Raw genomic sequence first — 14,337 nt, 5'->3', positions numbered from 1 at the left:
ACCTGTTAGGTATTGGTCTTTACCACAGATTTATTACCTGAACTGTTATCAGATGATGTTACCTTTTTATTTTCTAGAAAATAGATTTGTTACCTGTTAGGTATTGGTCTTTACCACAGATTTATTACCTGAACTGTTATCAGATAATGTATAAAAAACATTCCAATGAGTAAGCAGCTAAATTCACCGGGCATCTTATAAGATTAGTTGCAATCAATGAATGTAATCAAGAAACAAAGTAATATAACTATTTTGTCGGCAGAAGATGAGCTAGAAAACAGTTTTTAAAGCTATTTCACTTGGTTTTCTTAATTTAACCTCTTAATTAACCTCTAATTAAGAGGTTAATAAATTAACCTCTGCAACATACTTAATTACATTATGTTGCAGATATTTTGTTCACTACATATCATTCTTTTTGATTGTATTTACTCAAATAAAGATAATTTAGGACGATTAAGCATTTTAGGACGAACTCCGTCAGGTGTTTGAAGGCTCTTGTAAGTTGATTAGTTGCGGATATTTTGTTCACTACATATCATTCTTTTTGATTAAATTTACTCAAATAAAGATAATTTAGGACGATTAAACTTTTTAGGACGAGATCCGTCAGGTGTTTGAAGGATCTTGCAAGTTGATTCTAGTAAAAGCCATTCGTAAGGAATGTATGAAATTGGCTGACGACTTCGTTCCGGAACTTGTAGACATGCTGGCATCTCAGATGAATCCTCAAATGGTTTGTGCTACTGCTGGCCTCTGTAATTCGGAAAGAATCAATCGATTATGGCTAGATTATAAAAGTGCTAAGGTGACACTTATTTATCTTATAAAATAAGCTATAACTCCATAATTCGCCGTTAATCAGTGAAGAAAGATTAACTACTTCAATTCTTTTTCAAGCTTTATCGAACATATATATATATATATATATATATATATATATATATATATATATATATATATATATATATATATATATATATATATATATATATATATATATATATATATATATATATATATATATATATATATTATGTATATATATATATATATATATATATATATATATATATATATATATATATATATATATATATAATAATAATTTACTTATAGCCCACTGCACAAACAATTTGATAAAAAGTGCAGTAAAGAGAAAAAAGAAGAAAAATAAACACACACATCACTTAAAGTAAATAAACAAATAAAAAGAATATTCAGTTAAACAAACGAATAATAATGATATATTTCTTACCACTTACAAAAAGGAAAAAAGTGAAATACCAGGAAAAAAAAAACTACAAATAAGCAAAAAATACACAAAAAAAGAAACAACAAATTAGCTAAACAGTCGGATGAGACGATGGTTAGGACCAAGACGGATTGGTGCCTCATCAATTAATTTGATCTTAACTGAAAGAACAATATCTGTTGCCTGATATTGACTGATTAACCTCCTGTTCCGGAATGATTGCGGTAAATAAAGTAAAAACTTCCAATAGCGATAGTAATCCGTCTTGGCCCTTTTTACGTCACCTTTGTTGAGAAGCATATATACACCAGAGCGAAATAACACGGAATGGTCGCAAAAACTCGAGTACAGCTTTGTTAGCGCTTGTCGCCGGAAATATCCACGATTTCCAACAATTTTAGAATATCCCAGTTTAGGCTTATTTTGAACATCACGAATTGTCTGAAACCGAAAAGAACTTAGTGAATTGCAGACAGAGATCCCGAGCCATCGAAAAGAGGTGACTTGAGTTATAGAAAAAGAGCTGCAATCCAAAGGATGAGACGAACTAATCCCATTAAAAATAAGATATTCACATTTATCAACATTAAGGAATAACCCAATACTTGCAAATGCAGCGGCGACGGATCGGACAGAACGCGCTAAACCAAACTCAGTCCGGCTAATAAGAAGCAAGTCGTCAGCATAAGCTAAGTATGATACGTCTGTGAATCCCGTAAGGCAAGAACTACGTATACCAGACAAAAGATGTTCAATAGAAGCAATAAAGATATGGGGAGAGAGAACTCCCCCCTACCTAACTCCACACTTAACTGGTATATGTCCGAAGAAATGCCCACTTCCTGACTTTAATCTTAGATATGAATTTGAATACAAAAACTTTAGAACAAGAATCATAGAAGCATTCACACCGAGTTGACTAAGAGCATAGAAAACTTTGGCATGACAAATACTATCGAATGCTTTAGATATATCACGGGTACAAAAATGAAGACTATATATATATATATATATATATATATATATATATATATATATATATATATATATATATATATATATATATATATATATATATATATATATATATATATATATATATTGTGTGTGTGTGTTATTTTATGATTTTTATTTGTTTATTTTTTCGTTTTTCTTTGAACGCTGGAGACGCCGTGTTTTATACAGGCGAAATATTCGTTTGATTGTTTCTCTTATTTTTCTTCATACTAGCCATACATCCGTTTGTATTTTCCAGATTCATTTCTTTGTTTTGAAGTAATCTTCAGCAATTGCTGTGATCACTAGAAAAATTGATGGTCGCCGAATCTCTTAATTGAAATCTGGGTGCTGGTTTGTTTAACGTATCGCGACCTGAGAGTGATTGTCCTACTGCTCGAGAACGCATTCCGTGTTATATACGATTAAAAATTGTGAACGCTTCTAGTGGCAGTGAAAACAATTAAGCGGAATAAGATAATTCATTTGTAGAATAATTTCGCTCTCAGGAAAAGTGCTAACAGGTCGAATTTTTAAATTAAAACTGATTTTGTTGCTGAGCAAATAGATGGACATGCAGTTTCCCCATATAGACTGTTTGAAAGAGCTGAAAAAATTATGCTTTATGCCAGATTTTTTTTTTTTACGGAATTGGTCGCGGTTTTCACGATTTGATAAAGCACAGTATTTTAAGCACAATCGCTCTGACGCCACGTCCCCAAGTTATTTTTAAGTTTTATCTAGTTATATCTTTCAAGATCGATATCAGCCAATCTTATTTTGTAATCAGTAACAAACTCCCGCCATTTACCCGTGCAGCCTTTTAAACATTTGCCCCTCAATTACTTGGACTATCTGTCTTGGCTTTTTCTTTCTACAATTAGCCATGTCTTGATGCCTACTCCAAAATGCTTGATTTTTCAAAATTCAAGAAATAAAAAATAACTTCTAGAAAAAATTAACATAAAATTAGTTTCAATAAATTGCAATTTGTGAAACAATACTAAAATTGCAACACAAATAATATATTAATATGTGCACTTCACAAGGTCCAGTTTTTTTTCATTTATAACAAGACCTGTTTCATTTACAAAGTGAAATATGGAAAAAAAACATAATTCTAGGTTCAAATTAAGATCATCATAATCTTCTAGATCCATATCAATAGATCTTAGTGAGTGATCAGTCAGTGCAGTTCATTTAGGTACAAAAAATATAATACATATCATGAATCCAAGTGGCAGCCCAAAGAAAGACATTACAGTACTCAGTTCTGTGCCACCACATATCTTAAAAAAACCTGACAAAAAAAAACCTCTCTTAAAAAAACCAAACAAGAACAAACCAAAAATGAAACAAAACGACCAAATTATGACCTAGTCAGTTATTGCGTGACCACGCTGCCCTTCTATTTATAAATAAAATGAAAATAAAAATTTTAAGAACGGGTGAAACTTTATATATTTATGCAGTGAACTAAATAAAATAATAAGTCCTAATATTTCGGCCTAAAGGTCAGAAACGCTTATCCACAAAAATAAACGAGTTAAAAGTTTTACCCGTTGCTGTATCTTTACATTTTAATTTTTCTTATATTATTATAAATATAGAGGTTTCTGTTGTTGCTATATATGTCTCAATTCTAGCTGTCTGGTAAAGCAGAGGAAGAAGAAGAACCTGAGCGATTAAATCCGATTCCAGGAGGTTGTGATGATTGTCGTCGTTTTATTGAGGACACTAAAACAATAATTGAAACACATTCAAAAGAAGAGGTCTTAGAACGTTTGCTATATGTATGTATATTGCTGTTAATTCTCAAGTTAGCTTAAGTAAAGCTAACTTTTTTTTTTATTTGTCTTTCATAATATTTTTTTTTTGTGGTGATAACCATTATAAATACATCGCCTCATGGGTGTGATAATGGGGTAAATGATGAATAATGGCAGCTTTTTTCCTGTATTTCTACGTTGAATTTTATTAGGTGAGTTTTATTAGGTCCAAAATTTGATTAACTGCCTTTAATTAACTAATTATAAAAGGAAAGAAATAATAGGGTGCGATATGGTATGATATGCCTATTCTACTTCTTTCCTAGTTTTTTTTTATATTTCTTTATAGCTAATCTAGCCTCCCTATTATTTTTTTGAAGAAACAAAGAAACGAACCGGGCTAAATAGGGCTATATTTTGGGCCATCAGGGGATAGGATGGGATATTTTATCTGAAAAGCAAGCGTAATATTTTGAATCGGCTTTAAATAAGGAATTTAATGGTACTATTTTTAACTGTTTAGTATGTTTCCTTCAGAAGTTGCCCACCACTAAATATTTACCCATAGAATAATTACTCACACATCCGCTTGTAATTAGCCAAAGCGTAAGTTTGACCCCATAAGGGGGAGAGTTGGGACGCAAATAAAGTGGCAGCGCTTATAAATGGGGAATCGTATGGGGCATTTAATTTTTCCCTATTAGATTTCTGTTCCATGACATTAGCCCCCTTCATGAAAACTATGCATAAATGGTGCCCTAAAATGTTTTTAAATGCATTTTTTAAAAACAATTTTGTTTTTATATAATAAAAACAGTTGTATTTACCCTTATAATTTGTTGTGTCACTTTTTGTCGACTATAAACTAGCAACTCTGATGATGTTTAGTTATTTTTTGGCACGGTTCGTTTCTCCGCTTGCGTGGTTCATATCTCGCGACAAACAAAGACAACCTCTAGAATCTCATTATGAGGTTCGATATGACTGCAAAAGTTGACGTTTTTTCACTCTTTTGCTATATTTTGAGTTTTTTCCTTTGTCCCTTTTCGCAAGGATAGGGAGATACATTTTTATTTTATATGATTTTTATCATTTACCACATAATTCAAAATTTCTTTCTACTAATGCAACCTCGAGGTAAAAATGCCTTAGAATTGTCTTGGCCTTATTATAAAGTCTGTTATTACTTAAGAATAATTTGTTTTCTAAATCTCTTGTATAATTTTGATGGTTGTATATGCTAACATGGGACGATATAAAAAAAAGAAGGACCTTTTTTATAAAAAAAAAAGGTCCGTTTTTTTATATAAAAACGAAATTGGTGGACGAGACGCCGTTCTCATTTTTTTAGTTTTTTTAGATCAACTTTTAAAGTCTAATAAACACAAGATACGTTTTGATTACAATAATATTAGATCGAGTTTTGGTAGTGTAGGCCTACCTAAAATTTATATTTTCTTTCCAAGAAAAAAAATCTGTCCGAAAATTCATGCTTAAAAACTTTAAAAAATGTGTTAAACATTAAAAAGTGTTTTTCACATTGTTTATGAAATATATATCTTACAAACCATTTGTTTAATGAAATATGTCCAAGTAAATTGGAAAATGCCAGGTCTTCCGTTTCTTCTGTTTTTCTCCCTGTTTGGGATGTAGCTCGCCCGATGACTTTATTTAAGTGTTTTCATCGAATTTGGCCCTCTTCCTAAAAGTTGGAATCAATCGGACAACGAAAAGCTGATTAACGAAAAATCTGATGTTACTAGACTGCAAATGGGAGTAAACATACGCTGGGGAATCCAAGTTGGTTCAGATTTCTTGTGGACAGGATGTACAAGCTACATTTATCTTCGGTCTTTCTACTATTATTTTATTGTTCCTAGAGTATACAAGAATGAAAGTTGTATTTTCCCTACAAAGAAAATACTAACTGACATTATTCAAAGGATTTTTATATGGTGTCAATAGTATTCTAAGATATTTGGTTTAATAATCAAATACGAATATCGCGGACAGAGGGACTTACATAAAATCAAAACACAATAAATAGCTGGTAAAAAGTTGATAGGGGTAGAGGTTGGTTAGTAGAGGAAGTTGTTGATTGGCTGAGGTTGTTATTCGCTGGTTGGTTGTTTTCTATGGAATTAAAAATTGTCCGTGGAAGCAAGAATGGAATTTCACATGTTTGGGAGGACGAGGGGGGAGGGGTAATTCCATATCTTTGTCAAATAAAAAGCTAGCTGTATGTGTTTAATGCAGCTCGAAGTAGGCTGTTTGTCCAATTTTAGTAGAAAATGTAAAAGAAAAATAATAAGAAGAACAAAGAAAATGGGTCTAAGACCATTGGAATTCAGAGAATAAAAATATATCATGTAGGACAATTTATTCTTATGATTGTTCTATTGAATTTTGGCTTGGCTGGTCATTTTAGCTTTTCCTTTTTCCTTTTTTATCCATCTTCCTTTTTTTTTACTACTAAATGTACTTACCTTTATGAATAATTGACAGCAAGGCTTCTGGCTTCTCCTCGGTCATTCAGTATTGACTCAGTTTTTCCTGGACTAAAAGCAATAAGCAAAGATTACAGAATAGGAAAAAAGCTGTGAAACCATGGAAAAGAGATAATAAAATGAAATAATAGAAGATATGAAAGAAAGTAGGCGTGAAAAAAGTATTATCCCAGCTATATGTAGTCTCCTCTGCCTTTTTTCAACATACCTGTACCCAAGAGTGGACGGTACCCCTAGGATTGGTCCAAATGCTACTCCTTAGTTAACCAAAATTTGGTCAATTTTTCCATGAGTTAAATCAACGATTATAAACATTGGAGGAAAATGTAAATTATGGAAACAACCTTTATAAAAAAGATTTATGGGTTAGATGGGTACAACCAAGGATGTGTCCTGGGGGTAGAGGTTTGACCCCCCGTCTCCGAAATATTTGCCTGACTCGCTAAAACGTAACAAAAATGCATATAAACAAAGTTCTGGTGCGTTTTTTAAAGTTTTTTTTTTACCCTTTCCCCCCTCTGAAAAAACCTTGGATACGGCCCTGTGTACAGCCACACCAGAAAAAACTTTTGTTTCCTTAATTATTTATATGAAAAAAGGATAAAAAAACCGAGCAAAATTTTTTATGCCTCTACTTTCCCCCTTCTACTTCCCTCCTTTTGCGTTAACAAAGAAATTCGGTGATCTTACACTGTTATTGTTGAGATTGTCAAAAATCAAATTATCGTCACTGGTAAATATCTTGTGGATAGTACCATGCATAATACCAATTGGCTATTGTAATTCAAAGGGTTTTATGGGATAATATTTACCCAACTGGAAATTGTAGCTTAGATTCTCAAACTGAGCGTGAGTTATCGATGGCTTCAGTCTGTTTTTCTATGTTTCTTTATTCTCAAGAGTTTTAGAAGTTGTCATTTTTTCACAAAATATATTGTACCCCTTTTTTCTCTCAGAGATTGTCAGAAAATGGAGATTTTGTTAAAAGACCTTGAACAATTTTTCACTGTTAAAAAAATGTAATATAAATGAAAGGACCCAATGTCCTTATTTCTGGATCTTAATGTTCCCTGTATGTAAATTATATGCAGTATAATGACGACTCAGTAGTATTTGGCTACTATAGTCTTGGCGCTTATAACAGCTCCGCCCATATCCTCGTCCGTCAACAATTCAGTGTATATTACCCTGGAACACCTATTTTCACAGAAACTTTCTTAAAATGCCTTTGAAACTAACTTGAGACTTTGCAACCTTCTTGTAATTTCTAAAAACATCTAATAATAACATTACACTGCTAATTACCGATTTTTATACATGTATTGGAATAAATTCTTTTAAAATTAGATTCTTTAAAATTTAGTGTTACAAAGGTGAAGCCAAGCTTCATGTTGAAGAGAAATTTGACTTGTCTACCCGTGAAAAAATCTAATGTCGCTTATGTTTATACGTTCTCTGGAGCACTTGCATCTCGGTCCGGCTTTGTATAATAGTTGAGATAGGCAATGATTCTAATGTATATATTTATCTACAGTGTTAACGTTGTACAACTGTTAGTTTATCTAACGTTAGTTTATCAACGTATCTTAACGTTGTACAACTGTTAGTTTATCTACTGGTAATGCATTTATGTTCAAGTTCAAAAACAGTGTTTTTAAATCCTTGAAACAGGTCTTTGTATGTTGTATGCGTCAGCGCGTTATGTGTGCTCGGCTGCAGAATTGTTTTGTGTAAAATTGTTTTAAAATTACGTGTAAATACACTTTTATTTAACAGAAAATTAGAATTTTACAGAACCATTAAAAAAAAGAATTGCAAAAAAGGGATAATAAAGATAAAAGAGTGCTATAACTATCTCAATCGCGAATGGGTCTCTTATGATGGGTTTTAATGAGTCAGTTTTGCTTCAGCAGGCGATTTCACTTCGTCCGGTGAGAAAATGTCTTTTTGGGGATGAGTTTAAGTTCGCTTATTTTTTGGATAAGAGCCAACATATTTATTTATGCACTGTTAAAACGCCCTATTCATTCTTAAGGTCGGTATTCAAACCAGCTTTTTTTTGATAAATTTTTCTGGGAGACTTCAGAAAATTTAGCTTTCAGTCAGACATACACCTAGAATTCCCATGGCAATGTCGAATGGTCATTTTATGTTGACGAAATTTGCCGTATTCTACCAAAAAAGCCTACCTTCTTCACACAGAATTCAAGAAGTAATCTGGAGATGCAATAAAGACATGTTGAAGTTTTCCTTAGTAATTTGGGTATTTATACTATGTGTTTGTTAAGAATTTATTTTATTGCCAGTTAATGGTGGGGGCCATAGCTGACCTTTTCCTATTTTTACCTTGTTTATTTCTACCGTATCCAGGGGGGGGGGGGTCAAACCCCTGACTCGAAATGTTTGTCCGACTCGTAAAAACGTAACAAAAATGAATATAAACTAATTTTTGGTGCATGTTTTTAGTGTTTTGTTCCCCCCTCCTCGAAAATATCCTTTGGTAACCTTCCCCCACCCCCCGAAAAACAATTCTGGACATGTTCCTGCCTGCACACATGGGAGAAGGGGGATATTCTGTTGTAATATATAACATTTTAGTATGCGTAGGGTTTGTTTTGCTTCAAGTTGCTCCTTTGTTCTTGCTCTTGAATCGCTTGAGTTTATTTTTATTTGTTTTTTAGTTTTCAATTTTTTTTTGTTTTCTATGAATTTATTTATTTTTTATTTTAGATTTTATGTTTTATTTTTTTTAAATTTGTTTCTTAATGATTTTTCTAGATTTTATTTTAGATTTTAGAGTCGTTCGAATTTCTTTCAGATCTGTGACCAAGCTCAAAGCTATGCTGATGCTTGTAAATACGCAATTGTTGAAAATTTTCCAGAAATCTACGAAGTTTTGACCACGGACTTGGACTCAAACAAGATCTGCAAACTCGTGGGAATGTGCGATGACTCACTTGTGAGTCTTTTTTATTTTTCTATTTCTATTTTACTTTTTCTCTTATTTGACTAGTGTAAATAATGAAATCACTGAAGATCTTCTTCTCTTATTTTAATATTGTCAGCGCCGCCGCTTGTTATAAGCTGTACTATCACTTTTATATTCTTCTGTTTGTTCTTTTATGATATTTGCAGCGCCAACACAAAACATCGTCTAGTGTAAACTTAATATCGCTCTTCTGAGCATCTTCTTGTCTTATTTGAATATTCTCATCGCCGCCGCTTGTTATAAGCTTTACTATCATTTTTATATTCTTCTGTTTGTTCTTTTATGATGTTTGCAGCACCAACACAAAACATCGTCTAGTGTAAACTTAATATCTCTCTTCTGAGAATCTTCTTTTCTTATTTTAATATTGTCATCGCCGCCGCTTGTTATAAGCTTTACTATCATTTTTATATTCTTCTGTTTGTTCTTTTATGATGTTTGCAGCACCAACACAAAACATCGTCTAGTGTAAACTTAATATCGCTCTTCTGAGCATCTTCTTTTCTTATTTGAATATTCTCAGCGCCGCCGCTTGTTATAAGCTGTACTATCACTTTTATATTCTTCTGTTTGTTCTTTTATGATGTTTGCAGCACCAACACAAAACATCGTCTAGTGTAAACTTAATATCGCTCGTCTGAGCATCTTCTTTTCTTATTTGAATATTCTCAGCGCCGCCGCTTGTTATAAGCTGTACTATCACTTTTATATTCTTCTGTTTGTTCTTTTATGATATTTGCAGCACCAACACAAAACATCGTCTAGTGTAAACTTAATATCGCTCTTCTGAGCATCTTCTTTTCTTATTTGAATATTCTCATCGCCGCCGCTTGTTATAAGCTTTACTATCATTTTTATATTCTTCTGTTTGTTCTTTTATGATGTTTGCAGCACCAACACAAAACATCGTCTAGTGTAAACTTAATATCGCTCTTCTGAGCATCTTCTTTTCTTATTTGAATATTCTCAGCGCCGCCGCTTGTTATAAGCTGTACTATCACTTTTATATTCTTCTGTTTGTTCTTTTATGATTTTTGCAGCACCAACACAAAACATCGTCTAGTGTAAACTTAATATCGCTCTTCTGAGCATCTTCTTTTCTTATTTGAATATTCTCAGCGCCGCCGCTTGTTATAAGCTGTACTATCACTTTTATATTCTTCTCTTTGTTCTTTTATGATGTTTGCAGCACCAACACAAAACATCGTCTAGTGTAAACTTAATATCGCTCTTCTGAGCATCTTCTTTTCTTATTTGAATATTCTCATCGCCGCCGCTTGTTATAAGCTTTACTATCATTTTTATATTCTTCTGTTTGTTCTTTTATGATATTTGCAGCGCCAACACAAAACATCGTCTAGTGTAAACTTAATATCGCTCTTCTGAGAATCTTCTTTTCTTATTTTAATATTCTCAGCGCCGCCGCTTGTTATAAGCTGTACTCTCATTTTTATATTCTTCTATTTGTTCTTTTATGATATTTGCAGCGCCAACACAAAACATCGTCTAGTGTAAACTTAATATCGCTCTTCTGAGAATCTTCTCAGCGCTTCCGCTTAGTGCGTCCATAGACGGTGCGCTAGTAGAAATGTATTATATAATAAGCTGTTATATCACTCTTATCAGTATTTTTGTTCCTTTTGTTCTTTTATAATATTTGCAACCCCACCACAAAAAACGTAAATAGTAGCATAGTGTAATACCTTTTTGCCCTCTTTTAGAATTACCCTCAGTTTCTTTGTCAAATATTATTTCACTTATGTAACATATTAGGTAATTACACAGAAAAAGATGTGCAGTGTAAGGATGTGAACCGGAGGTGTTTCCAGGTTAATGTGGTTCGCTCACAATATCTCATTTTTCTTAAATATTTGGCCTGTTTTTAGAAATTCCAGTCACAAGCTATTTTGAACTTCCCATTCCAGTCAAACTCACGACACTCCCTGGATTAGGCTACCGTGCCTAACAATAAGAGTTTTATTTACTTATCCAGTTTTTTCTACAAGTTATGCAGATAATTTTGGAGACCACACTGCCTTTCCATGACGATAAATAAAAGTTCAAATAGTATAAAATCCTTTTTAATAGACAGTGTTTCACAAACAGTGATAGAAATTCACAAAAATACCAGATATTTACTACTGATGACGGTCACTGCATATGTGACCGAAATATTTGGTATTTTTTGTGAATTTCTATCACTGTTTGTGAATTACTGTCTATTAAAAGGATTTTTTCCCTATTTGAACTTTTATTTAAAAGTTATGCACATTTTTCTTGGCTAGAACGTGAAGCAATTCTGGAATACTATAAATTTTTGAAATTTTTTTGAAATTCTTTGAAATTCTGTACTAATATTATGACTTACACTGGTTTTCACTGTTTTCTTAATATGCTAAATATATTAAATGCTAATTATTAGCTATTATTAACTGTTTATAATTATTAGCTATTAATATGCTCAGTATACCACTTTCAGTGACTCTATTTGTATCAATAAACGGAGAATAAAATCAAAGAACTTTTATTTAGTATGTTAATACATAGCCAAGCTATGTTAAGCCTTTCTACAGGTTTGTAGACATTATCTTTTAGCCTTTTGAAAAAAATAGAAAATCTTCTTGCCGTGTGCAAGTTTGGTGTTTCTAACAAACCTTAAGAGAGAAGCCTTTCCCCCTTTTGTCCCCACACACATGTAGAAAATCTACTTCGAAAGTCCTATTTTCTGATTGACAACCCACAAAAGTACAAAATTAACTTCTTCTTTTACTCAGCAACCCCAATGTGTTATTCTAATGGGGGAAGAAGAAGATATTTTGGAAGGATTAGAATGAAGAGTGGTCCTTACAGTTGCCTGATATGTGGAGGGGGGGGGGACCTCTCGCATTTTCAGGGGAAATGTGAAGGGTTAAGGGTCTCGAGAAAGGACATTTTTGAGTGGACGAAGGGGATGAGCCTTAGGTGGAGAAATTGCTGTGAAATAGATGTTTTATTAGTGTTAAGAATCTGGGACGGTTTATTCGTGTAGGTATAACGCGTCGTGACAGTAATGTGTGATGGCTTTGTTTGTTTGTTTGTATTAGTGTTTTTTAGTATGGGTTTCTGTGCTTTAATCGTTTTGATAAAAAAATTAAATTAAATCCTTTAATTGTATTTATATGTTTTTTAACGTTATATTTGTGGCCATGACCCTGTGTTTTTTTTGCTGTGTCAAATATACTATATAGTTTTTGTGCTAAGTTCAAAGATGCTACCAAATAATATATCAATTAGAAATAGTTTTGACTACTTTTTTGTTTTGTAATTGCTTTAGGAAACTTTTATTGTTGTTACCTTTTTTAAAAATAAAATATTATTGCCTTTTCTGAAAATTTACTTTCTGAAAAATCAAATTCCCTAATGGAGATTTTTAACTAGTTTTTTTATTAGTAAAGTAAAATCTTTTTTAAGTTTAATTTTTTTTTTTGTAATAAAATTTAAATTTTCATTTAAGTTAGTGTTTCAGGCAAAAAACGCCAATCTTTTAAATTTTTTGTTATTGTAAGAATCGTTAAAAGAAATTTGAAAAAAAAAACTTTTTTGTTACATTTTTATGCGTGTTGTATGAAATATTCTATTTTTGCATATTATATCTGAATTTATGGTGAGTTCGCCGCCTGCTCTTCTCCGCTCACAGATTTATTTTTAAATGCTCTATTATTGTTCCGTTCATTTCACATATTTGCTTACCAATTTTGTTTTAGGCGTCTTCCATAAAAGTTGTCTCCAAGGGAAATCAGGACAGGTTTGCTAGAATCAATGATAACATGGAATGCGAATTTTGCGAAGCGATGGTCAATCATGTAAGAGATCTGATGAATAATACAACAACAGAAGATGAGTTTCTCCAAATTATGGAGGGTTTGTGTCATGCTAGCAAAAAGGAGGACAAAGTTAGTATTTTTATTTCTTACAGCCTTTCCTTTTCTTCTTTAAATATCCTAATGTTAAAGCACTAAGGATATTAAAATGACCTCCGGTTGTTTGACCTGGTTAAGAAGGATATTTAGACAACCATATATACGGTACAATATTGAAAAAAAACTCCATATGTATATGCATCAAAACTTCAATTATTTCTGCATAATAAAGCGAGGTAACACATTTGGTAAAAATCAAATTATCTATAGAAATAAGTAAGATAAAGAGCAAAGAGTATGGGTAACTTATAAGAGTAGGACTGGCGCCAGTATCGGCAAGAAAAAACATCAACAACATCTAGCATTTGGCAACAGTTGGCATTTTTTTTTCTAGTTTTGTAACCGTTTGTCTGTCAGGAACTGAGATCAGACTCTTATTACTGCACTAATTTTACCAAATAAAACCATTTAAATTGATTGTTCTTATTATTATACTGAGAAAATACCAGATGTCGCCAAATGCTAGATGGCGTTGAGATTTTTGGTCTACACTAGTGCCAGTTCCCATCCTTGTAAGTTACTCATGCTCTTTGATATAAGAGAAAGCATTGGACTAATCAATATTGGCATTTCTTTTAAAAGGGTGTCAATTCAGAAAAATATTTCACATAAAATCGTTTGATTTTTACCAGCCATATTTGTCTAATAATCTACCTTCTAAGAAGTAAAAATACTTATGCGAATGAGACCTGACAGGTAAAGATTTGCTAGAGAACTAGAGGATCTTCAATTATTAACTCATTCTCGAGAAAAGCATGAGATATGGCCTTTTGTTTCGGGCATAGGACTATTATTCCTTAAATGTTATCTTTTCCGACTATGAAAACTGGTTTATTTATGAAAATCGGTTGTTCTGTGGAAC

General features: G+C 32.3%; 1 protein-coding gene across 1 annotated transcript in view; it reads left to right on the top strand.

The window, feature by feature from the left end:
* Positions 1 to 14,337, top strand: part of Sap-r (prosaposin) — a 217,850-nt gene that overhangs the window by 31,876 nt on the left and 171,637 nt on the right. Inside the window, exons 4-7 of the mRNA XM_089089955.1 lie at positions 599 to 808; positions 3,898 to 4,044; positions 9,346 to 9,486; positions 13,260 to 13,448. Coding sequence (XP_088946081.1) covers positions 599 to 808; positions 3,898 to 4,044; positions 9,346 to 9,486; positions 13,260 to 13,448 — 687 coding nt within the window. The remainder of the gene's footprint in view (positions 1 to 598; positions 809 to 3,897; positions 4,045 to 9,345; positions 9,487 to 13,259; positions 13,449 to 14,337) is intronic.

The sequence above is a fragment of the Artemia sp. Qi Xiang Cuo genome, chromosome 5 (assembly GCF_049724085.1).
Source record: "Artemia sp. Qi Xiang Cuo chromosome 5, ASM4972408v1, whole genome shotgun sequence".
NCBI classification, from domain to species: domain Eukaryota; kingdom Metazoa; phylum Arthropoda; class Branchiopoda; order Anostraca; family Artemiidae; genus Artemia; species Artemia sp. Qi Xiang Cuo.
Note: the sequence above shows the minus strand (reverse complement) of the source record. Positions and strands in the feature narration are given on the sequence as shown.